Below are 27,179 nucleotides of genomic sequence, written 5' to 3' on the forward strand. Positions count from 1 at the left end.
TGTGCGCCTGGCACCACCTATGTCCCCCTACCTCCGGATCTCAGCCTACTTACATACGTGTCTTGGCCTGAGTACGGCTTACCAAAGATTCCGTCTTCTAAACGTTCAACTTGTGAAGTGTTTACTGTTTATGTATGTATGTATGTTTTATATATATATATATATATATATATATATATATATATATATTGTTAAGGAACAGCGAAAGATAATGTACACTTTAAGTGAGAATGCTAAAAATCACTACTGTCCCGTAAAGTTCCAGGTTCAAAACAAGAGTTAGGTAAAATTACAAGTTAAAGTTTAATGCTCAAACTAACAACTAAACATTCAGGACTCATAAGGATAATGTAATGGCAAAAACAGGTTAAATATATGGTTAACTGCAATAGCCTCTATTAACACGAAATTAGCAAGAGTAAATTTATCTAAGTCAGCCCTGATAAAATGAAAATACACTGGGTAATGCTCAGTTAATGCAAGATAAATTATTACAGATACAAACTATTATTAACAATTGCTGACAATACGAATTACAAAAACTTTACTAGGCCTAAGAATTAACACCTTATGCTACACAGTACAAGAACAAAATGCAATAACACTCATACTCATTTACACAGCAGTTAGATGGCTGGAGACTTCCTGAGCACTCACAATAATAACTGTACAGGGGAGGACAGAGATGTGAACAAAATGAGGAGCAGATCTAAGTGGCAATGATGGAGAGACTGAGCTCATTATATAGGGGCCAGTAGAGCTTGATACAACTTGTAAGAAGGACGCGCAAATGAAGCCATGGGGACAAAGAGCTGAAAATCCTGCTCTGAACAACAGAAAGGACGACTTACTCTACTATAACGGTAGAAGGGGGGACTGAGGCAGAACACGCTCGTGATCAAACATGCAGCATACTGTGCGTTAAAATTACACAAAGGATGATGAAATCATAGGCTATGTAACATATATATATATCTTTAGTGGAAAAGTTTAGAGAAGGGAAAGAAGTTGTATGCGGCTTTCATGGATTTGGAGAAAGCATATGACAGGGTGGATAGACAAGGATTGTGGAAAGTATTAAGAATATATGGAGCAGATGGGAAGTTGTTGAATGCTGTGAAGAGTATGTATGATGGTGCTAAGGCTGCAGTGCATGTGGATGGTGAACTGAGTGAATTTTTCTCTTTGAAGGTTGAGTTGAAACAGGAATGTGTCATGTCTCCATGGTTGTTCAATCTGTACATGGATGGGGTAATAAAAGAGGTACAAAGTAGGGTAGTGGATGTTGGAGTGGCCCTGGTGAGAGAGGGTACTGTTTGGAAACTCCCTGTACTGCTGTTTGCAGATGATACTGTGTTGTTGAGTGAAGACGAAGGAGAGCTGCAAGGCTTGGTAGATGAGTTTGGGAGTGTGTGTAAGAAATGGAATCTAAAGGTGAATGTAGGGAGGAGTAAAGTGATGGTCTTTGAGAGAGATGAAGCCAGTGAATGTACAGAGAGGTTGGATGGTGAGGAATAGGACATTTAAGTACTTGGGTAGTGTGATGAGTAAGGATGGAAGTCTGGAGGATCGTTTCATTTTTAAAGGCTCCAACATGCTTGCATGTGTCGGCCTTGGTCACCTAATGGTGGCTCTCCACGCTGCACGATCCATTGCAGCCTCCCTGTTCAGTCCCTTAATCCTAAGGTCACACTTAATGACCTCGTCCCATGTCTTTCTCGGTCTACCCCTCATAGCCCCACCCCCAATATTAACACTTCTCACCTTCCTCACCCAATTATCATCTCCCATCCTCTCCACATGTCCAAACCACCTCAATCTACCTCTCCTCATCACAACACCAATACACTCCAGTCCCATCCTACCTCTCAACTCTTCCATTGTAAACCCAGCCCCTCCAGGCCTTGGACGCAGGGACGCACTGCACATCCACCTAATCATTGTCATTTCTGTACGTCTGAGCCGGCGAATGACTTCCTCCTTCACTGCCCAGGTCTCACTGCCATACAGCATTACACTCCTAACACATGCTGCATACAAAGACCCCTTAGCACGTAGGGAGAGCCCTCTCAATGTCAGGAGAGGCAAGAGCTCCCTGAACTTCTTCCAACCACTTCTCACCCTAGCCACAGAGCTAGCTCCAGCCCCACCTCCAGCACACAACATGTCTCCCAAATAACAAAACTCTTCCACTCACTCAAGAGATTCACCAGCAAGTTCAATCCTTTCACGTCTGACGATCTCCACCTGCTCACCCCGGCACGCCGTACACATAAAATCAGCATTATCTCGCAGTCTACCTCTGATACCACTACATCTCTTATGCACCCATTTATAACACACACCGCACAAGATGGAATTACTTCCCACGCCCTTGTGGCAAACTGCACATGGCCACTCTCCCTTGTCTTTGACAGTACCGCCACCAACCCTAGATATCATCACTTTTGTTTTATCTGCATTTACCCTTAAACCCTTTTGCCCCATACCATCTCTCCACTTCCTAAACCCTTCCTCCGCCTCCCTTTCATTCTCTGCAATCAACACCAAATCATCAGCATACAACAACTCCCACGGGAGTCCGTTTCTAAAGTCACGTGAAAGGGCTTCAAGTACCATGATAAACAACATGGGACTCAAGACTGACCCCTGATGCACACCAACATTCATGGAAAACTCATCACTCAAATCTCCATTCACTCTCACCTGGGTGTGAGCACCCACATACATGGCCATAACCACCCTAACCAGCCACTCCTCCAGGCCAAGCTTTCTCATTGCCCACTTCACCACCTCTCTAGGGACTCTGTCAAAGGCCTTTTCCAAATCAACAAAAACAAAATAAAGATCCCTTCTCCTACCAATATATTTTTCCTGAAGCTGTCGAACAATGAATATGGCATCAGTGGTCCCCCTACCTGGCATAAACCCAAATTGCATCTCATCAATATTCACTCTTTCTCTAATCATACCTTCTAAAACTCTCTCCATTACCTTCATTATCTGATCTAAAAGCTTTATACCACTATAATTTCCTCTTTCCAGGGCATCACCCTTCCCTTTATACACATTTACAATTACACTCTTCAGCCAATCATCTGGGACAACACACTCATAAATAATCCTATTCATCAGGTCAGTGACTAAACACCCCTATATCGCCTGAGGCCTTCAACATTTTGGCAGTCAACCCAGACACACCTGCTGCCTTCCCCACCCTCATCCTGCCTATTGCCTCACTCACAGTAGCAGTATCAATCAAAGGCCAAGGGCCAGACACTGGATCTGCTGGCTCCAAACCTTCCCTGTTCCAGTCAAACTCCTCATTCAACAACCGGTTATAATGCTCTCTCCATGCATCTTTAATATCCTCACTGTTCACCACTACCCTTCCTTCATCATTCTTCACACACTGCTCACCTATGATATCCCGATTATCCCTCTTCACCTGACCTGCCACCCTAAATATATTTTTCCTTTCCCCATGATTTAGGTTATCAAGTAATTGTCTCTGTGACTCAGACTTTGCCCTGTATACCTCTCTCCTAGCCCTACGCTTGGCAGCCAAATATTCCTCTTTGCTACCACCCTTCTTCCATTCCCGGAAAAGCCTTGTTTTCTCCTTAATTGCAGCTTCTACACCCTCATCCCACCACCAAGTTACTTTATGTCTTGGTGGTCCTCTTGTTCAGCCGCATGTTACATCAGTAACTCTCAAGGAATTGTTCTTGAGGGCTCTGTACTGTTCATTAACGCCTCTGTCTACAGCTCCCTGTTCAGCCACCACTCTCCTCAACTCGCTATAGAAGGCATCCCTTACTACTTGGTTTTTCAGCTTCCATATTTTCCTCCTAGGTACATAAGTCCTCTTTTTCATCACTTGTCCTTTAAGCACCATATCACAAATCAATAGTTTGTGCTGCTGCACACACTCCTCACTTCCTATAACTTTAACATCCCTCACTAACCTTCTATCGGCCCTCCTAACCAAAAAATAATCTATCTGACTGCTATTTCCCCCAGACTCATACGTAATTAACCTACTGTCTCTTTTCCTAAAATATGTGTTGCACACAATCATGCCCGTTGCCTCCCCAAACTCGAGTATCCTTTCCCCTTCTGCATTCCTTAGACCCTATGCACATCCCCCATGCACTCCTTCATAACCTTGTGCTGCTTCACCTACATGACCATTTAAGTCCCCTCCCAAAATCACTATCTCATCATCCCGCATACCACCCACTACACGTATTAAATCATCCCAAAATCTATCTTTCTCTGATTCATCCAATCCTGCCTGTGGAGCATATGCCGATATAATCACAGCTATCTTTCTTCCCAACAGAATTTTCACTACCAATATCCTATCACTTACTCTCAAAACATTCATAACATATTCCACCCATTTCTCCGCAACCATCACACCAACACCACCATATCCGTCTGTCCCCCCCTGCCAAAACAACTTATAGCAACAGTCCTTCCCAACAATCTTTCTGGCTGATCCACCCCTGTACCGGACTTCCTGCAAACACGCCACATCCACCCACCTCCTACTGAATGCCTCAACGACTTCCCCTGCTCTTCCCCTCAAACTTCCCACATTCCATGAACCCACCCTCATCCCCATGGGTGATTTACTGTCCTCAGGCTTGCTTTGAAACTTATTTTGTTTTGTCATCTTCAGTATTAATAATAAATGGGGACAAACACAGCACAGGTTCCACTCACTGCACAGTCCCAGGTCCAGGCAATGGATCTGGGACCCCTAGCCCACCAGCTTACCAGTGGCTGTGGTAGTGGCCTTGGGGCACCCTGCCAGGACAGCTGCAGGGACACCCTCCAAGCGCGTCTTGGCACTGTAACTATCCCGCCATCATACACCCACTGATAGGGCAGCCTCTTGCGGCGCTACTCCCAGGTTCGGGCCCCTCTCTATTGGGCGGAAGCGGCAGCCTGGGAACCGCAATGCCCTGTACCCTCCAGCACAGGCCCGAGCCCCATCTCACCCTGGACCCATGATCTATGCCGGTGGAACACCCGCCACGCCTCCCCCCAGAAGTCCGCCACTAGGTAGCGGGGGCAAAGTTTTCTGGCCGCATGCCCTTGCTGGCGCCAACCCCTGTAACGTAGTGGGATACGTTGTGTGAAATGTAAAGTGCATGTGGTGTAGTGCATAGATAGTTCGAGGAAATGTTTGGGACAGTATGCTGGTCTACTCTCCATGTTACTGTCACACTGAAAAGGTCAGCAAAGGGGGATGGTTAGATAGCTAGTGAAACAGGAGCTCCAGCTCTCCCTATCACCAGCATTCCCATTCCCCTCGGGAGTACTACCCTGTTCGGCCCGTGCTACGGCCTCCTCCTTGAAAGGGTACAGCAGGGAAGAAAGGTTGCTGGTTCCTTGAAAGCAGTGATAAGAAGCAGGGAAGTGAGCATGGAAGTGAAAAAGTTACTACAGTAATCCCGCATATTTCGCGGTAGTTACGTTCTTGTAACCCCCGCGAAAATTTAAATTCGCGAATACTCTATTAACAATTCAATCTTGCACTTGTGTCCACCATGCTGCCCATCACACAGTCCACGTCCATACTGATTGCAAGACAATTCGCCGTCAGACAATTCCCCGTCAAAACATGGACGATTCCCCTTCAGAACAATTCACACCCTGGACGATTCCCCGCCATTCTATAAATATACTAATCAATACTTTGATAAATATACTTATTATTAATTAATCAATACTTTAATAACTATATTTCAGGGGGATCAAAAAAGTCTATGTTCAGTAGCGTAGGTTCTGGATATTATTTATTAGTTGCACCTTTAGTCAACAATTAACTTGTTTCTTCCTCGCTGTAGTCGCCTTTGAATTATATTCTAGCGTAGATGCTGTTGGCATCCCTACGTGTCAAGTGGGGCTGGTGGACGATTAGTGCCCCTCCCTGTAAAACAATTAACTCTAAGCCCTTGGCCACCCCATTTGGGATACATGGCGTCTGGCAATGGATGGATGGATGTCACCCATAGCTATCTTCATTAATGAAGGCGAATTATCTTGTGTTTGTTGTGACTGCGAATTGTTCCGAAACCTCCATACTCATCCCGAAATACCTTCTTACAAGATTGAAAGCACATACTCCATTATGAAGGAAAAACGTAAACACCGTACTGTAATACACAATTATCTACACATTTATTCACAAAACAGTACAAAATGAAAAGATGCATTAACTGGTGATAGCAAACACTCGCACGGTCGCTTCTTAGCTTGTCCAGTAACACAATTTTCTCTGCTAAGGTCATAACTTTTCTTGATCGTTTTGTCACTTTGGAGTTCTTACTAATTGTATTATTAGCCTTTGGTGAGGCTGGCTTACGTCCTGGGGCCATGTGGAAAGCAAGTGGGAGACAAGAGGCTCATATCATAGTACGGTTACAAGAACACCAGACACGTGAGCCAGTCAGGCGTGGACTGAGGATTATGCGGGGCAGAGAGCAGTGTTGCCATACCCAAACAACGAAATTATGCTAGGGCAGTGAAAAAATTATGCTAGATTGAGCAAATTTGTTCCAAGTAAAAAATGAATTATGCTAACTTGAAGCTAAATGATAAAATTCTATACATATTCATGCTATATATTAATTATGTACTGTTTACTATGAAAATATTAAAATAACCTACATACAGTAAGAGGGTAAATATCGGTTTTCTGCCCATACTGCTTTTTCCCACGAAACTTACGTTTTTCTGATGGATTTTGATGTGATTCATTCGATTTTGAGCATCATTTCCGTCGGAAATAACCAGATTTTGAGATATGACCCCCCCATCCCCCTGCAACAATGGGGGATCTTTGGGGAATCGGGGGTTATAGGGAGGGGGGGAAACACAGAAAATGGTCATTTCCCACTGAAATGAAGCTGAAAATCGAATGAATCATACCAAAATCCATCGGAAAAACCTAGGTTTCATGGGTAAAATACAAAGCTCAAACTTATCCTAACCAAACCTAACCGAACCAAACCGAACCTAACCTAACCTAACCTAACCTAACCTAATCCAACCTAACCTAACCTAATCCAACCCAACCAAGCCCAAACTGAAAGTAACCAACTATTCAAACCTTACATCTTCTTACCTTATTCGTCTCTCTCTCTCTCTGATTTGTAGCTTTTATAAAATTATTCCAAAAATATTCCATTCCATTCTAAATTATGCTAGAATGATGCTAAAACTTCTAATATGCTAAAAAATATTCCAGACTCGAAAATTTTATCAAAATTATGCTAAAAGAATAAAATTATGCTAGATATGGTAACACTGGCAGAGGGGCCGCGGGAAAGGGACAGAGGGTGGCGTGAGTTTACCACGCTACAATTGGAAGTTGCGGGAATTTCAAATTTTTTGTTTTCTGTATATTCAAGGATATTTTAGTTGAACTTATTAATGCTAAGAAAATCCGTGAGAGGGCAAAACCGTAGACAAAAAATCCGCAAAAAATGCGGGATTACTGTACATGACAATATTGTGATACAGTAGAAGTCCGATTTTTCGGCATCTATGGGACCAGGCAAGTGCCGAAATATCAAAATTGCCGAAATACCGAAAACCCTACCCACTCAGTACCTTATATGTTTCGGTGAACACTATCATCATTACTCATATCATTACAAATGTGTTTGGAGAGAGTACTGTATACTGTTTGATACTGTACAATACTGTAATGAATACAGTACTATACTGTACATGAATATAAAAAATAAAGAAATTAGTGAACATACTGTATATAAATGTAATGGTACAGTAGGCCTACAAGTTCACATGCACTTACCTAAACTTATAGCAGGTTCCTTATTTACATATGTACAATAGAAGGGGTTGATTGGAGTCTGCTACTGCTGGAAGAAGTCCCCAGCATACTCGAATAGTAATTTCAGAGGTATTTCGGTACGAAGTTCACAAAGCACACAGAAGAATCAAGAGAAGTTGGCAGCAGCACGGCAACAACTCGGAAGAATGGCGGAAGAATGGCGAAACAGATTCTCTTTCCCATGCTAGACTCACTACATGTTTGTCCTCTCTTTATGCTATAGGAGAAAGAGCTAGCCTCTGAGCTTCATGGCAGTGGTAGACTCGTTCCATCACTTTCACTATCTCACTCACTAAGGCGGGTAAAGGCGGGTAGCTAGCTGGCGAGCCTCATGGAGAATTTCAAGACTGACGAAAAAAATCGGAGAATCTGCCGAACGATCGGAGATTTTCGTAAATGGGACTATTTCTCAAAACTGACGAAATGTCAGATTTGCCGGGGAATTGGATGCCGAAATATTGGACTTTTACTGTACCAACTCTAACGTATGGAAGTGAAGCTTGGACGTTGCTGGCAGGACACAAGTCAAGAGTGAGAGCAGTGGAAATGAGTTATTTGAGAGGGGCCTGTGGAGTCACATGGAGAGACAGGCTGACAAATGAGGATATAAAGGAGCACTGTGGTGTGGATGTGGATGTGACAGGAAGTGTTAGGAGGAATACACTGAGGTGGTTTGGCCATGTGGAGGGGATGGAGGGTGAAAGACTGACGAAGAGAGTGTATGTGAATGAGGTGGAGGGGGGGAGAGGGAGGGGGAGGCCGAGGATGAGATGGAGGGATGGGGTGGAGAGGTTTATGACAGAGGGGGTGTGAGTTGGGAGCAGGGCAGTGAAAAGGCAGGGGACAGGGCGACGTGGAGGCAATTTGTTTGTGGCCACCCCGAACGGGATTGAGGCGTCTGGCAATATATATATATATATATATATATGGAGCCTCTGTGGTACAGTGGTAGAGTGTGCGTTTCATACACGGGTGAGCCAGGGTTCGCGCCCCGCCAGGGTAATAAACTTTGGGAGTGTTCACCTGGCCATGTACTGCATTGGTGGACACAAGGGGTGCTGGGGTTGAACCAGTGTTGCTTACTATAAAAAGCCACTTCAACACTACAATTACACTTACAAGCACTTCTCACCCTATATACAATCTCTACCAACAGCCTAAGCCACTTGGTAGAGATACATTGGCTGTATTGTCCCGACTTCAGTCAGGATAGGCCGGTCCTGCAGTGGATACTCAAACGGCTGATGATGATGACGATGATATATATATATATATATATATATATATATATATATATATATATATAAGTTAAACTGTTAGCCCTATCAATGCAAGTGCAATGTACCATACTGCATCACTTCACATTCCAGAATAGAACACTGATGCCCCCAATTTCAAACAGCAATGAAAACCAAAAAGCAAGAGTCAAGCAAAAACATTAAATTGATAATTTGATGAAAAGTTCTAGCACAATTGTCTGTGAGCAGAAGGCACAGTTGATGCTACCCTCAAAATCAAAATCTTGAAGTTAAATTATCTGAAATTTACCAGAATATTTTTTTTCTTTTATATATCATTGTCCAAGGGTATGAAAATATTTTTATACTACAGCTGTGGCAGGACCCCAAAAGTTGAATCAAATTGGCTGATGTTTCCAAGATTACTACACAAAGTTTGTAATGCACGACCATATGACTAACATTCACTAAACAAAGCAATGAGATGATTATGTTAAAAATAAAGCCATACCGAGATTATGGTGCGACAGTAAGGGTAAGCATTCCAGGCCTCCTCATGAACCTCTAAAGAGCCCTCCGGAGCCAGCAGACGAATGAATGCTGGGACCTTGCTGCAAGAGAAAGACATGAGTCTTAGAATATTATACAGTATATACATACAGTACAACATAATGAAAATACTGATAAGTAGTGAACTACTGTACAATCTACACTACAAAAGTAAACATGATGATGTACAGTATCCTGGCACCAATACATACCATATACAGTATAAAGATAAATGTGGGTGGTTATACTAAATGGTACTTTTGGTCACCTAGAGCCAACTGAGAAAAAAAAATAATGACAATGAGTTTAGCATCATGAACTCAATGAGAAGAGATACTGGTGAGAGGCAGGAAGCTGGGAAGGGGAAGGAAGAAAGCATTACAAGTGAGCCAGAGCAGGGCAATATTAAGGACTTTTTATCATGGCTAAACTGGAAGAGATGCCAGAAAATGGTACCTTGCTAAAATCTCCCTACCCCATGTGATTATGGAATACTGGGTTAGGATGCAGTTCATAGTATTATCATGCCCTATTACTGAATTAGTTTACCCAGCAGTCATCATTGTTCTTACACTTCTATTGCTCCAACAAACCACTGGTTCGTAACGATGTAAAATTAGAGTAAAATTAATGTATGTTAATATGGTTTGGTCTTGTTGACAGGAAGAGGGAGAGTGACTAACTGAGGAGGATTACAGTTATGACTGTGGATGAAAGAATGACCCGAGGTAGACTGTGGAAGATTTAGGATGGAGTCATGCATGGGGACCTTCAAGCAGAGGGGAAATGGCAAAAGATCATAACACATGGAGAGCTATCATAAGGTGAAAAGATGCTAGTATGGCCTGTGGTGTTTAAGTGCAATATAACTAAGCCCTTCAATCTGATGACAAAATTATATATTTTATTCTTGCACCTTCCACATTTTGATGAACTTAGAGAGGATCTTAAAAGGTAAAGGGATTAATTAGGGCTATATATATCACATCTAGTGATTGAAATGTCTCCCTTAAGCTTAACCCCTAAAAGACGGGCATCGGAATGTTTTGACATACGCTCAGGATGGGTATAATCGGCAGGTACGACATGGTGGGGGTGGCAGTGAGAGGTTGGGGGTGAGGAGGGTGGAGGGTAGGGGGTGGGGATGAGGGGGGTAGGGGGTGGAGGGTGAGGGGGTAGGGGAGAGGAGGCAATGGAGGGTAGGGGTGGGGGTGAGGGGGCAGTGGAAGGTAATGGGTGTGGGTAAGGAGAAAGTGGGGAGTAGACTGTAGCACCAGTCGAGCAGGGCAGTACTCCCAAGGTGGATGGAAAGCTGATGACAGGGAGTGCTGGAGCTCCCATTTCATCAGCCCTCAGGACTAGTTCCTGACCATCCCCCTTTGCTGATCTTTTTCAGTGTCTCAGTTACACAGGGTAGGCCAGCATGCTCTCCAACACAAATTTCTCTAACTATCTACACCAAACTACATGTACAGTACACACTACACTTCCTTTTCCAAAATTCAAAAAAAAAAATCATGGCATCTCATCACCCAGCCTCGCAGTCCCCAGGGGGGGGACCATAAATGCCCCCACCTTCCGCCCCTCTCCTGGTGACGACTAGAGCTGCCTGGAACCACTGTCTGACTCTCTTCTTCTTCATTTCTGCAACATTCGCAGCCTTTCCTCTAACTTTCGCTCTGTTGAGCACCACCTCTCCTCCTCTAAACCTCACCTTCTTTTTCTAACTGAGACTCAGCTGTCTGAGGCAACTGACAGCAAACCCTTTTCTGTATCCTCCTACTTTCTCTATACTCATTTCAAAGCCAAAGGTGGCTGTTGTGTATATATACGCAACAACTTATCTTCCTCTTGTGTTCCTGAACTCGATTCTTCTGAATTCTCTACACTCTGGCTTTGGCTTTCCTGTCATTCTCTGACTTAATATATCTGTGCTGTTTACTTATCCCCTAATTCTACTGACTATCAAAAATTCTTCGACTATCTTACTTCTACGATGGAACACATTCTATCCATTTCTCCTTTCTCTGAAATCTCCATTCTAGGAGATTTCAATGTTCACCACCACCTTTGGCTTTCCTCTCCTTTCACTGATCCACCTGGTGAACAAGCCTACATCTTTTCTATCCTTAATGACCTAGAGCAGCTTGTACAGCACCCTACCCGTATCCCAGACCGCCTTGGAGAGAACTCCAACATACTTGACCTCTTCCTTGCAACTAATCCTTCTGCTTACACTGTTAATCTTTTCTCTCCATTGGGCTCCTCCGATCACAACCTTATCACCTTAACCTGTCCTATCACTCAAGTACACCCTGTGGACCCTCCACGGAAACGTCGCCTGTGGCATTTTGGAGCCGCAGATTGGGAGGCCCTCAGGCAGTACTTCTTTGATTTTCCCTGGAATGATTATTGTTTCCATGGCCGGGAGCCATCTGAATGTGCCTTGCGCATTACGGAGGTTATTCTCTAGGGCATGGAAGCATACAGTGCTCGTCAGAAGTATGGAGCGCCCTGCGTCCCTCCTGAGAAACAAACCTTTCAACATTGAAAAAACAAAAATAATGCATTTTATTTACCTTTAGTGCTTTGTAGGGTAGCCTTTACGTTTCTTCACGGATCTGAGACGTCTTGGAAGTGAAAGGGCGAGGCTCCTGAGGTGCTGGAGCGGTATTTTGTCCCAGGAGTCACGAATGGCGGCTTCCAGCTTAGGCAGAGAGCTCACGTCTTCCCTTGGAGACTCTTCTTTACGAGGTACCAGAGGTTTTCAATCGGGTTGAGGTCTGGGCTATTTCCTGGCCAGTCTGTCATGAATGATACCTCGCAGTCACGAAGCCAATTGGTGACCGATTTGGCCTTGTGAGCAGGTGCACCATCCTGCTGAAACACTCGTGCACCTGTTAGCTCGAAGGAGTCTGGTAAATGATCACACAGAAGCTCCAGGTAAAAATCCTGATTCACTCTGAGGTTCTTGGGAAGTACAACAAGCTTCCCCAAACCCTTCCCTGAGAAACAACCCCATACCATGAGTGAATCAGGATGTTTAACTGTGCTTTCTACATACCGTGGGTCAAGTGGGTCACTACCTTTTCGTGCTCCTCTGTTACAGGTAACACTAAACGTTGCCTCATCAGACCACAACACTGACAACCATTGCTCCTCACCCCAGTTTAGATATTTATTAGCAAAGGCAAGCCTACGAATTCTCTGGCTGCTAGAGAGAAGAGGCTTTTTCACAGGCCTGTGACTTGTGTAACCAAGCTCATGCACCCTACGAGACACTGTTCTCACTGACACCTCACCAAACACTTCTGGGTTGCTCTCCTTAATTTTCCTTGCACTCACATGAGGATTAAACTCCACTGCACGTTTTAAAACATTAACAGACCTTGGGGAAGTTTTCCTAGGCCTACCAGACCTCGGTTTCTTTGTGGGAACTTCACCACTGTTTTCCTCCCGAAACCGCGCACACCAACGACGCACTGTCGATCGTGCCACACCAACCAATTCACTAATTTCCTTTGTCTGGTGGCCTGCCTCCTTTAGAGCAATGATCTGGGATATGATTTCACTCGATAGTTCACGGGTAGGTGCCATAACAAAGTTTTAAAGGCCAAAACACTGTGGGACACTCGGTAAAAAATGGCGCAATTTGAGAGGGACACTCGGCGGAGTTCCTCTCTCTCAGGCAGCCCGTGGGAAACTGAGGCGGGAACCAACCAGCGTGTCGGAAGGCCTCAGGCTACCGTGACGTCATGCTCGGAGCTCAAACTTGTGGCTCAATTCTTACCCCCAAAAATGGGTGATTCTTTTTGGGCCATAAGTATTGCGCGCCCGGCGGACAACGCTGAATACTTCTGACGAGTACTGTATATTCCTTTCTCATATCCTTTGACTACCGCAAGATAGCCTTGGTTTAATCACGCTTGTTCTAATGCTGTCCGCAACAAGGAGAGGGCCTACAAAAGGTACCGGAGCCAACCCACCACTGAATCACATCATCTTTACATTTCTGCCCGGAATCGTGCTAAGTCTGTTCTTCGCTCTGCCAAAAATAATTTCATCCATACTAAATGCTCTCAACTCTCCAACTCGAATTCTTACCGCTCCTTCTGGCACCTAGCCAAAAACATAACAACTTTACCTCATCATCCTTCCCTCCGCTTTTCTACTCTGATGGTTCTGTAGCTATTTCTTCTACTGATAAAGCAGATCTCTTCGCACAGACTTTCTCCTCCAATTCCACCTTAGACGATTCCTGTGCTGTTCCTCCATCACTTCCCGCCTCTGACTTCCTCATGGCTGACATTAAAATTTCATCAGCTGATGTATTTTCTGCCATCACTGGCCTCAATACTAACAAGGCATATGGGCCTGATGGAGTCCCTCCTGTTGTTCTCAAGAACTGTGCTTCTGTGCTTACACCCTGTCTAGGCAAACTCTTTCGCCTTTGTCTGTCAACTTGTACCTTTCCTTCTTGCTGGAAGTTTGCTCTCATTCAGCCAGTCCCAAAGAAGGGTGACCACTCCCAACCCTCCAACTATCGTCCAATTGCTTTAATGTCCTTTATTTCAAAAGTTTTTGAGTCAATTCTCAATAGAAAAATTTTACGGCATCTTTCCTATCACAACCTTCTTTCTGATCGTCAGTATGGGTTCTGTCAGGGACGCTCCACTGGCGATCTTCTCACCTACTTTTCAGACTCCTGGTCATCCTCCTTTCGGGACTTTGGTGAAAGCTTTGCCATTGCACTTGACATCTCAAAGGTTTTCAATCGAGTCTGGCATAAATCTTTAATTTCCAAACTGCCTTCTTACGGTTTCTATCCTTCTATCTGTGCCTTCATCGCTAGCTTCCTTTCTGGTCGTTCTATAGCCGCTGTTGTAGACGGACATCGTTCTTCTCCTAGATCTATCAACAGTGGTGTTCCTCAGGGCTCTGTCCTAACACCAACTCTCTTCCTTTTATTCATCAATGACCTTCTAAGCTGTACATCTAACCCTATCCACTCATACGCTGATGACTCCACCCTTCACCTTTCCATTCGGTTCCCGCAACGCCCATCTCAGCAGTTACTTCAACAAACAAGGGATGAGGCTATGGCACACCTAATGTCTGACTTGGCTCGTATTTCTGACTGGGGTAAAAATAATCTTCTTGTTTTTAATGCATCCAAGACTCAGTTCTTACACCTATCAACCCGTCAAAATCTTCCACAGATATACCCACTAATATCTAATAATATTCAGCTTAATCCTGCATCATCCTTGAACATGCTTGGGGGTTTCATTTACTCGGGACTAATCTTGGAAAGATCATATTACATCTCTTGTAAAATCTGCTTCCAAGAGATTGGGTGTGCTAAGCCGACTCCGTTCTTTCTTTACCCCTGCACAATTGTTGACTCTATACAGGGGTTTTATCCGCCCCTGTGTAGAGTACAACTCCCATGTGTGGGGAGGCTCCCAACATACAGCTCTTCTCAATAGGGTGGAGTCAAAGGCTTTTCGTCTCATTAACTCTCCTCTTAACCCCTAATGCGCGGCCATGAACAGTCGACCCCCCCCCCCGGGTGGCGGGGTTGTATCCCGGTCTGAGTACCTGTAGGAAAATATTAGCCAAAAATCAGAGATTAACCCTAGAACATTATATTTGGTATGGCAGATAGTACTTACATTCAGCTTTCTCCAGAGATAGGTGTTGAGCCTTCGTGGACTACCCAAGGACTTGTGGAGACTTGCAAAGTTGGGTAACCAAATCTTCACTTTCACACCTCCAACAACCTGGTTTCCCCCCTACCACAGCCTCATTCTGTCCCAGTAAACTTTATACTACAACGCACAGGTAGTTTGGAATCCGTATTTGTACAATAAGCACTGAAAATAAGGCTATAATCAACGAAGCGTACAGCAAACATGCAGCGCAGCGGCGGTCTTCCCGTCACTCAACAAACATTTCCATTTTCACAGCTAAAAACATGTATACTAAATTATTTTCAATCATATTACTTCCCAAAAGATCACCGCAGCGCGCTTTTTATTCTGCCTTACGCCCGTCACTTTATTCTCATTCCTGTCGGCCGCTCGCACTGACTCGGAAGAGCTAGAACTCGCCATAATGTCACTTTGAAAGCCTGCGGTAAACTGACGCTAAACAGGGGCAAACCGTGCAAAAAAAAGCTAGTGTTACAACTGGGGAAACAAGCATTTCCTATTAGCATAAACTGCTTGTGAGAGGAGAGCGCAGATTTACAGTTCTGAGCAGTCAGAGCGCTGCCATGTATCACAGCCAGGCTGGCCGGGCCGTGGGGGGTGGGGGACGCGATACTTGGCAACAACGGAGGTCAGTAGTACAAAGGTAAAGTATGCTAATTGTAGCTAAAGGGTGGTGGTACTGATAGACAATACCAGCTGGAACATCCTTGCCCGCGTTTATTCAAAATTAACTCGAATCGCAAATGTGACGCTCCGCCGTTATGTCCTTTTTGGCGAGCTTGCAAACGCGACGATCCGCATTTAAGGGGTTAATGGCTCCCTTCAACCGCTGTCTCTTCACCGCAATGTTGCCTCTTTATCTCTTTTCTATCGCTACTTTAATGCTCACTGCTCCTCTGAACTGTCTGCATGCATTCCTCCACCTCTACGACGGGCGCGTAGCACCCGTCTAGCAGCAAACTCTCATCCCTTTTCTGTCCAACTCTCTAATGCAAGAGTTAACCGTTACTCCCAGTCCTTCATTTACGCAACAGGTCAACTCTGGAACTGTCTCCCTCTGTCTGTATTTCCTGCTGCCTATGATCTCCAGTCTTTCAAACGCAGTGTGTCCAGGCATCTCGAAATGAATGGATCTTGAATTTGGCACTCTCTTGTATTTTGTTTTTTTCTTGGAGGGAACTCTTATTGCGGGCTCATGGCCTTTGGTTCCTTCTTCCCCCCCAAAAAAAAAAAAAAAAAAAAAGTCGGGGGATGGTGGGGGTAGGGGCGGCAGTGGTGATGGGGGTAGGGGCGGCAGTGGTGATGGAGGTAGAGAGGGTGGGGGTAGGGGCGGCAGTGGTGATGGGGGTAGAGAGGGTGGGGGTGGGGGGTATGTGAGGGTGTTGGTAGGGGGGTGGGGGGCATGACCACATGTGCAGACACCCATCTTTTAGAGGTTAATAAAATCATCTGGAGGTAGCAAGTATAAAATATAAAAGGGCATCATCCGACTAAAGGATTAAAAGCAATGTGAATTATTATAAACTTGCGACAGAGCAATTTACGGCACTATACCTTTTGAGATGGTAGATTTTATAGGTGTACTGTCCACTGGTGAACCTATTGCCAAGCAAAGGGTAGTTGTCAAAGGGCTCATTCTTAAGCACCTCCACTCCCTCACCTCCACCAGTCTCATTCTTGCTGGCTTCTGCAACACTATATAGCTGGGCTACTTGGTACTGGAAATAATTGGGATCAGTTATCATCATACAATATGAGTAAAGTTAAATCTGCTAATATTAACAATATTTTGCAGTTCTATCCAAATAATACACACCTCAGTCAACTCATCCTTTACAGTACTGGAACTGAAATGAATGGCAGGAGCAATCTATAACAAATCTGTCAAGGGGAATGGAAGCAACAAGTAGGCAAGAGGGGTGAACGTAGAGGAAAACTGATACTGTACATTGTCAGCCAATACCAAGTATGTTGATGGGAGCAAATATTTCATATAATTATGATATAGGTAGGTTCTTACCTCCTCTACTGTGATGGGCAGAATGACCCGACTGAAAAAAAAAAAAAAAATTACCAGAAAAATTCTTCCAATGATTTCAAAGACATTACACTATATGCAAAATCAAAATACAGTATAGGATTACCACAGCATAAATATACTGTAGCCACATACAGTGGAATCTCCTATATCGTCCGATTCTAAAAAGAGGATTCATAATACGCCGTAACATCATGCAACATTTTTGCAATATCAGCAACTCACAGAAATTACACACAATTCGCGAATGCAGCCTCAAAAATGATGCTTTTCTGATGCCTCATATAATACACGCCACCATGACCTCTGGTGTGTGCATCTAGACGGGTGTAAACCAATCGCAGAAGCCCAGCAATTACTAAACCAATCATATTCAAGCTCACACTTACTTTAAGTCAATCACAGCACTTCCCTCCCATGCTAAGCATGAAGGACGTGCATGCTTGACGCCCCGGTCCCAGCTCAGTGCAATCTTCTCTCCACTGTTAGCGTGTGGTTCCGGTGTGATTTACAAGAAGATTTTCTTTTTCTCTTGTGCTTCCTCCACCTGCTCACTGTTACCATGGCTGATTGTAACCCTCCTAAGCCTACAACTTCTTTGAAGAAGGGGAAGAAGAAGAATCCAACGTTAACTTACACCCAAAAGTTAGATGTAATATGGAGGCTTGAAGGCGGTGAGAAGAAAGCCAAAGTTGCCCACCATTATGCACTCAATGAGGTAATTTTTTACCAGATAGGTGTGGCAGTTCCATCAATATTATAACAATCACAATCTCAGGTAATTTTGGTATACATGCAACACACAGATACTGTCCTAACATCCTCACTTGTCAGATACAGACTGACAAATGAGGATGTGAAGGAGTGTTATGGTGTGGATGTAGATGTGATACGAAGTGTTAGGAGAAACAAAATGAGGTGATTTGGCCGTGTGGAGAGGATGTAGAGTGAGAGACTGACAAGGAGAGTGTATGTGAGTGAGGCAGAGAGGGAGAGGGGGAGGGGGAAGCCAAGGATGGGATGGAGGGATGGAGTGGAGAGGTATATGTGGGAGGGGGGTGTGAGCTGGGAGTGGGGCAGTGACATGGCAGGGGACAGGGTGACATGGAGGCAATTTGTTTGTGGCCACCCCATATGGGATTAAGGCACCTGGCAAGAGATAGACAGATACTGTACTTAACTGTTTATTTGTGACTGCAAGAAGTGAATGGAAAAAACAAAATACTGTACTGTATACAGGTCAACCCCATTTTAACAATGGGATTTGTTAAGAAAAAAACCATCATTAGGCGAGGTATCATTATGTCAGGGTAGATTTAACATGTAAAGTCTAGGGATGTGTTTTTGAGCCTTGGGATCCACCCCCCAACCAAGTCCTAAACTTACCAAAATGAGTCCAATAACAAGTTTCTTGCTAACCTAAACCCCTAAATATCTTTAAAACATGCTAAACTAAGCCTAAAAGCAGATTATATCTCACCATAACCCAAAAATAAAATCTGGAAATCATCAAAAATAAGTCTGGAGAAAAAAATCAAACTTAGTAAACTGTATCCTAAAATGACAATGTTCACCCCACCTATGACTAAAACACACTGATCGAAGTCTAAAAACAGTTTTTAAATCAACCCAAACAAAATTTAAGATATCATCAAAATCGATTATAAAAAAAAATCGATGTACCAGGGTTTGACCATCATTTGGCAGGGTAGGGTGGTATTTCTACCCCCATCACTAATCTGGGGTATTGCATATTGGGGTTTACCTACCTAGGGATGTTTAAGGATGCCCCGCCTGCAGCAATGTTTACCAACGATCTCTCCAACTGGCTGTGTTGTTTACCAACCACCACTCCGATTGGATGTGTTAGTGTATCATGCATTCTAAATCCTCATTTATAGCTATCAGAGGTAAGTTTATAAAAATGCCCAGCAGTTGTGGCAATCCAGGAATAACAAGAGCAAACTGAGATTGCAAACCTCCGCCAAAGTGGAGAGGTTATCTTGTAAACTTTGTGCATGCACTGTAGGCATTATTTATCAAGCTAGAAGCAAAAATGTTGAAACTACCACTATCCTGCAATGGCAAAGTATCCTTTAAAAAATCCCTGGGTCCAGATGATGATCCGGATCATCACCAAAATCTAATGGAGTGTTCCTTGGGCCATACCTTACCCCTCCAAAAAATTTCAGCAAAATCTGTTCCTAATTTTTTGAGTAACCCTGCTAACAGACAGACAGACAAACCAACCAATGCCAGTGAAAACATAACCTCCTTGGTGGAAGTAATAAATAGTAACCTGTGAAAAATTCATTTCAACAGAAGATATGGAAAGGCTGTGCCCACTTAGTAATGAATGAATCTCAACGAATCGACAACTCTTACAACAACGTTGAGGCAGCTGAAGGCGACAATGACACCACTTTTGTCATCTCCACACTGGACTTTGATGGGTTCCTGAGGGAGGCTGATGAGAAGGAAGCAGCACAGAGGCTGCAGCAGAGCCAGCATCACACTCATCTCGTGCTGAGAGGCTGTAGTCCGCCTTAAGCCGCATAACCCCTCCCCCTTCCACCATCTCTACCATCCATTCAAGCAATGTTGTCAGTCAAAGTCAAGTATGAATCTTATAATACTGTTCACTCCCATTAAATATGCTATACTCTATTAATTTCTTTTCGGGGGTTGTCAGTGTTCGCTGGTGACCAGTTTGAGGAAAACAGGGACAACTTTTCCAAGATAACATAGCCGATAGTAATTTTCCCCATAAGATTAGTTATTTTACTTATTTCTAACTCACGGTATTCTCAAATCACAGCCTGTGCTCAGTCTCATAAAGCTGCAATTTAAGAGATTCCACTATAACAAGCTGGAGAAGTATCAGTGGTTCCAAGTTCACAAGTGTCTGTCTTGCAATCTTATGAAGGTCAAGTGGCGTGATAGCCTGTACTGTACTGGATATCAGTCCCATACAACTTTATTGACTGTATCCGTTTCTAATGACCTCCTTGTTAACAGACTCTTATGCTCAACTCTTCAATGGCAGTTACAGTATACTGTTTGTTTCAACTCTGGTATCTCTCCCTGTACATGACTAAAATCTTCCTCACTAATTTCCATGCACCAAGGATGGGTGGGGGTGGAATACAGTACTTCTCAGATGGAAGGTTCTGTAATGGTAACCCACAGTCACATGGATTAGCTGCTTTATCAGTCCTGCATAATACTGCCTAACTATGGCTTTCCTACCTGTACATACACATATCACTCATGTATGGAATTATAATCTAAGCAAAATTTTATGGTACAACTATGGCACTGTATAATACAGTAAGAATGTGCTGCTGCTGTTACACATACAGATCATCCAGCAACCTACCGGTAAGTGTTTATGGAAATGCCAAAGCAAATGGAACCACTGTTTACCAGTTGTTGTTTTTGCTGCTGATCAACTCTAGTCTGTCTGGCTGAGAAGAACCATCAACTGCAGGCAAGCCCCTAAAGGGCCGTCCCATGCAATGAACTGATGTCCCCTTGCAGTTAACAATGCCTCACCACAGTGAGGCACAGAGAAAAGCAAATGTTTGGTTCCTAATGGATGCTGCATTTGCATCTCTGTTAACAGAGGCACCACTGTAGGCTCCACTTTACGTCATTTGGAGGTTATAAGGTTACCACCCAGAGTTGTAAATGGTTTCTTAGGTCACAGGAAACCATCAAGCTTGTTACTCAGGTGTACAGCCACCTGAAGTAGATAGAGGGGTTATAAAATGTGACAGGAGGGAAAGGTAGAAGTAGGAAGAGAGGAGGGCAGACAATGAAACAAAAAGATAATGGTGAAGCAAGAAGTAGGCAACATTACAGTACATCAAGTGAGTGGATGATGGTTGACACCATCTGCCATCAACTGTTTACCAGTTGAGTTAAAAAATGCTTCTAGTTAATACCATACCAGTATCTTAAAATTACTACACATTATACAGCATTGTACTGTACAATGCCGTATAAGTTTTGTGACTGTCTGGATTTACTCCCTCAAGGATACATAGGGCCTAAGTCCTAATCCAGGGTATACCACAGGGTCAAAATGTCGTGCTTTACTTTTTATCTGTAAAACATATGACAGACACCGTACATAATACAGGTACTACGACTAGAAAACTGAGTAAAATTTTGCAGTTACTTTATGAATATAATTAGGAAATATGAAACCAAAGATCAATAATGAAACACATAAACTTGCTCTAAAAATCTCAATTCACGGAACTAATATTCTTAATCTCTTCAAACCAGTGATGTGTTTTTACTGATTTATTCCTGCTGTCTCCAAATGATATTCAGTTCTTGTAATGAACAGGTCCTCTAGTAGTGAACAGGTTAATAACGCCTACATCTAATCCCTCCAGCAAAAAAAATACCGGTAGTCTAACCTAAATTTTTTTTTTTAAATAGCAGGAGTAAAGTGGAAAAATGTATCGGACTGAAACGGTTAAGAGTTCTCCAATATGCATGACCAACTCTACATCTGGTAGATTCCTGAGTCATGATATGATGAATGCTCAGGGAAAGTCCCATACCCACACTCATTGCTGACTTCATTCACAGGTCATGATTTGGCAAGATGATCAACTTTATTCACACAGGATGATTTAGCAAGTCCAAAACATCAAACACGTATGATTCAGCGAGATTTGCGAGTTCCATCAATACTGTAGCTATTTCCTTTACCTGTATGCATTCAGCATTTTTTATTGTACGATAAAAACGCAACATACAATTCTGTACTACATTACCATTTCTGCATGTACAAGCCTGAGGCTCGGCTACTGTATCCAGCCTCCAGTCATGGTGACTCTACATGATTGAAAAACTTCAGTTTACCTAATAATATCTCAATCAATTACAGACTTTTTACTATACCACACTGTGCTACCAAGCTTCAAAGCAGAGATATTCTCAACAATTACAATGAACTTTAAAACAGTATTATACCAGTTACTGGAAATTTTCAGCGAGCATCTACATACTGTCACTACAGGATAGCCAGTACTGTATTCTCAATAGCTACCTACACAAGCCAATACCTGCAGTGGTGACTGATTATAAAGTACATTTACAATCGACAGTTTCTGCTCACAATCTACCCCTCTCCCTGGCTCAAAGCAGTCACAAAAGTGTGAATATCAGAGGTAGGACTGAAATAGGCAGACCAAAAACAACCTGGGATGAGGTCAGAGAGGAATATGAGCTTGAGCAGAGATGCTGCCAGAGATCAAGCTGTGTGGACAGCCACCATTAGGTGACCAAGGCCGATGCATGAAAGCAGGCTGGTGCCGTTATAAATGATATCATACAATACCACGAGGTACTGAGTGAAGTCAAAGCAAAAGTAATAAGCATGGGTGTGAAGCAGATGATGATTAGTAAAGAGTGGAATACTGCAAGCCTACTGTAGATCTTTCTTAATCATTATAATCATATATGCAACCAATAAAGGTCCATCTATATAATGTATAGTCAGACGCCATCATCCCTTAAGAGGTGGCCGTTTGCCTTTGAGTTACAGTGGGCTAGTTGTTTTACAGGGAGGGGCAGAAACTCTCCACCAACCCACTGGCTGACATGCAGGGAATACATATGGGTTGGTTATATGGTTACCACCCAGTGTTGTACTGTAACTGGTTTTCTGGCTTACATGAAACCATTAGGAAGAGAGGAGGGCTGACACAGAAAAAGAACGACAAAGGTGAAGTAGGCAGCACTACATCAAATGAGTGGATGAAGGTTGGATGAAGGTTGCCACCACCTACCATCAAATAAATAATAAATAGCCTAGCCTGGCATTCTTCAAATGCAAACATCTTTCTGGTGAATTCTAGTCTATTCTGTTCAAGCACAGCTTTCATATCCCTGGCAAAAAACCAACTTTGAGGAAATCTCTATCCCTCACCATGTCTACATTAAAATGAGCTACTCTGACCTAACCTAACCTAACCAGCCCTGACAACCAAATCTAATTTTAACAGATGCAATAAAGGACAGCTGGGAGTTTGACATTTACCTACCTCTAATTTAATAGTATAAAAAAAAAAAAAAAAAAAAAAACTTATGGAAGAGAAAGTGTTCAAAACTGCATAAACTGACAAGCATATTATTTTCAGTCTCTCCGTTGGGTGTAACTGAGAAATACCAAGAGACACAAATTTCATGCCCATCAGAACTACACTATATGGCTAATTAAAACAGATCTTAGTCATCAGGGAAAAATATAAGGAACAAATTTGAATGAAAAAACTAACTGAAAAACTAACAGGTACTGTCATGATTAACCTGTTGCTGTTTTGAATGACCTTGGGTAATTTAATGAGACAATATCATTTTGATTAAAAATGCCACCTCAGCCTACCTTACGTACCTACTGCCAGGAGCCTTAATCCCCTAAGAGGTGGCCATACACGTCACCTGTCCACCGCCACTTCACTGCCCTTCCCCTATTTCACACCCCCCTCTCTCAAATACCTCTCCATTCCATCCCTCCATCTCATCTTCGGCCACCCCCTCCATCTCACTCACATACACTCTACTTGTTAGTCTCTCGCTCTCCATCCTCTCCACATGACCAAACCACCCCACTGTATTTCTCCTAATGCTCTCTATCACATCCACATCCACACCACAATGCTCCTTCTCTTCCTCATTTGTCAGTCTGTCTCTCCAAGTAACTCCACATGCTCCTCCCAAACAAATCATTTCCACTGCTCTCACTCTTGACTTGCGTCCTTCCAACAAGGTCCAAGCTTTACGGTACTTCCATACGCTAGAGTTGGTATCACAATACCGTACTCTCATGCAGTGATTTTTTTACTTCCACACTCACTTCCCTATTTCTTATCACCACTTTCAAAGAACCAGCCACCTAATAGCAAAAGGGTCAAACCCCATCCAGGTCAAAAAGTCGTTCCTAAGCTGATTTAAATAGTCCGAGGATGCCAAGAATGAAATGGAAAATGCATCATCAGATTAAGGGGTTAAATCCTGGATATTTTCAGCAGATGAGGAAAATTCCAACACTCCATGGTTAACATAGACCAATTCTAACCTTGATGTGACTAGAATAACCCTCAGCTGTACAAAATAGTCTTGTGGTTGCCTGAGTAAATTAAAGATGCATCCAATGACTGGCAAAAGAGTTAACATGGACACCAATAATTCATTCAGCAAAGGCTATCTAGAAATAAAAAAAGAAGCACAGTAATTCTTCACAACATGGTCCCTCTAAGTTACATTTGGGTTTGTTGTAAACCTACCGGTACTGTGTGCAGAAAGGTGCAATACAAGAAGATGACCAAAAATAATAGTGTAGCAAACCTAAGCTTACCATTCTAACCTAATCCATATGGGCAGTGTTGCTCTAAATAATTACCCAAATTATCAAACTGTTTCATACTCGGTAAGGAGGATCTAAACCAATGCTTGGTACTGCAATGTCAATTTAAGCCTTTCAGTGTGAAGATTCCATGGTATTCTTGTGATATCCTGACTAATCTATTAAGCTTTCAAGAGACTTTTTGATAAATGGTGTTACATACAGCACTCATTAACCCCTTCTAGCTAGAGGGATTTCCGATACTGAATAAAATAATTTGGAGACAGCAAGGAAATAAACAGATGATGCCATGGGCTGAGTGAATTAATGGACATTAACTGCTGCTTCACAATAGCAGCTGTGGCTCACAGGGTTAGAGTGCTCCACTCTGACCGAAGGGTCAGAGGATCGAATCCACCCAAGGGTCATTGGTAGACATCAGGAAGGGCATCTGGTCATAAAATGCTACACACTCCAATCCAGAGTCCTCTACCCAGGGGCAATGCCTAAGCTCTTTGGGGATACCTGGCGTAAGCCCCCATTTTTTTTTTTTTTTTTTTTTTTTTTTTATTCCTGGATCACAGTTGCCTTGAACAATGAAATAAACCAATAACGATTAAAAAATATCTTATATACAATAATGAGCTCAGCACATTAGGGCCTACCAGTAGGCTACTGGAGGTATCTAGCAAAGATCATCTTTGGCTGAACTTACAAACAAAACCAAGGTAAAACTTTGTACAAAAATAAAACCTACATAAATACACAAAATAAAATGCAGTATATCAACCATATAATAAAAAAAAAAAATTCAATGTCCCAGTATCGCAAACTGTATACCTCTGGTCTATTTATATTTCCAAACTTTCTCCAGATAATGTTCAGCAGTCAACTGGGCAATAAAATCATTTCCATGCTGTTGAAGTCAATCGAATGGATGGACAAACATAATCAATGATTAAAAATAATCACTCAATTGCAAAAGTGTTAAGACCCTTACTACCTCCAATACTAATTTGTCTTACAGTTTCTTTTATTTTCTCTCGACTGCAAGTTCAGTGTCGCTACTGATCTACATAATGCTGGCGTCCTTGGCCCAAATTTTGACAGGACATCGGACTCCATTGGCCTGATAACAAATGCCTAACGGAAACACCTCCTTCTCTCTCCTCCCCTTTCCCTGTCATTACTCTACAACACTAACATGCAGAACATCATAAATATGAAGGGAGAGCATACTCTTCCTATATATAGTCTTACTTGAACATTAAAAAGGCTTGTGCGCCGGTTAACTTACAATTCTTTGACGAGCATTTTGCGCGTGTGTGTCCTGACATGGGGCGTCCGTGACACTGTTACGTCACTACGGCCCCATGTCACCACCTACCTTATTATGCATGAAAAAAATTGTCATTATATAAGAAAAAATATAAGCTTCGTCATATGTTTGATAATGTGTGTCTTACCAAAGACGCCTAAAACCTCAAATGTTTTCCTGTCACATTCGGCTTCGGCTAAAAACTGAGGACGAACACTTTCGACCAAAGGCTAGTTTTTTTTTGTTTTTCATTCGTTTGGTTGTGATTCTCGAAATATATTAAAATAAAAGACCTACAGGCTTCTCTTCAGTGCTTTCAGTTAGAAGCAGCTTTGTATAGTAACTGCACTCTACCATTGCCCCCGGGGGCAGTGACTCTACCCATAAGGTTAACTGGCCATTTCAGTTATTTATGATTTAGCTCGTTTGGGTAAAAGTAGTTTGGCATTAGTCAGAAAAAACGTCTTATGAACACTTGAAGGGTTATGGGTCTAATTTTTAGGGCCAACAACGACGGGGAGGTCTATCCATTGTCCAACGCCGCATCCTGTGAGGGGCAGCCTAGACATCCCTAACCAGCAACGACGACCCTTCCTACTTCTCCCCGAGTCCGAGATAACAGTGATGATTGTTATGCTACGTGTTCAGAGGTCAACTTCTTGTCCTCTGGACACGAGCGACTGATCTGGGGTTCCATTCAAGACCGGTAGAGGAACAGGGCATGGAAACTCGGGTCAGCTAACCTTACAAGTATATTGCCTAGAGTCAGCCAGTACTTAATATCAACACAATACACTGTACAGATTAAATGCACAATAAGACCGGAGGACTCTGGTTTGGGCTGCTGGGGACTTGGGCTTGTCACAGGTGTCGTCCAGGTGTGGGAGGGGTCTCGTCAGGTGTGTCCTCCCGCAGGAGGCACGGTACCACTGTCAGGGGCCGGGTCGTCCGGAGCAGGCTGCTGGGTGGCATGGGTGGAGTCCCTTCCCTAGTTGGGCCTCGGTGGGAAGGTTGACCCTCGGGACTGGGGCCGAACAGAGCGAGCAGGCACGCTTGCTTGTGCCCGCTCCTGGAGGAGGACTG

At 43.3% G+C, this 27,179-nt stretch overlaps 1 protein-coding gene across 2 annotated transcripts in view; it reads right to left on the reverse strand.

The window, feature by feature from the left end:
* LOC145412919 (phosphatidylinositol transfer protein alpha isoform-like) overlaps positions 1-26,121 on the reverse strand; it is an 86,031-nt gene extending 59,910 nt beyond the window's left edge. For both annotated transcript variants that reach the window (XM_080282721.1, XM_080282722.1), the window contains exons 1-4: positions 26,076-26,121; positions 17,395-17,425; positions 16,929-17,092; positions 9,623-9,722 (exon numbers count right to left, since the gene is read on the reverse strand). In XM_080282721.1, the coding sequence (XP_080138847.1) occupies positions 9,623-9,722; positions 16,929-17,092; positions 17,395-17,425; positions 26,076-26,092 (312 nt within the window). In that variant the 5' untranslated portion in view covers positions 26,093-26,121. The remainder of the gene's footprint in view (positions 1-9,622; positions 9,723-16,928; positions 17,093-17,394; positions 17,426-26,075) is intronic.
* Between the last annotated feature and the right edge of the window lie 1,058 nt (positions 26,122-27,179).

This window comes from Coenobita brevimanus, chromosome 94 (assembly GCF_032717465.1).
Source record: "Coenobita brevimanus isolate Jiangsu-jjx chromosome 94, ASM3271746v2, whole genome shotgun sequence".
Classification (NCBI taxonomy): Eukaryota; Metazoa; Arthropoda; class Malacostraca; order Decapoda; family Coenobitidae; genus Coenobita; species Coenobita brevimanus.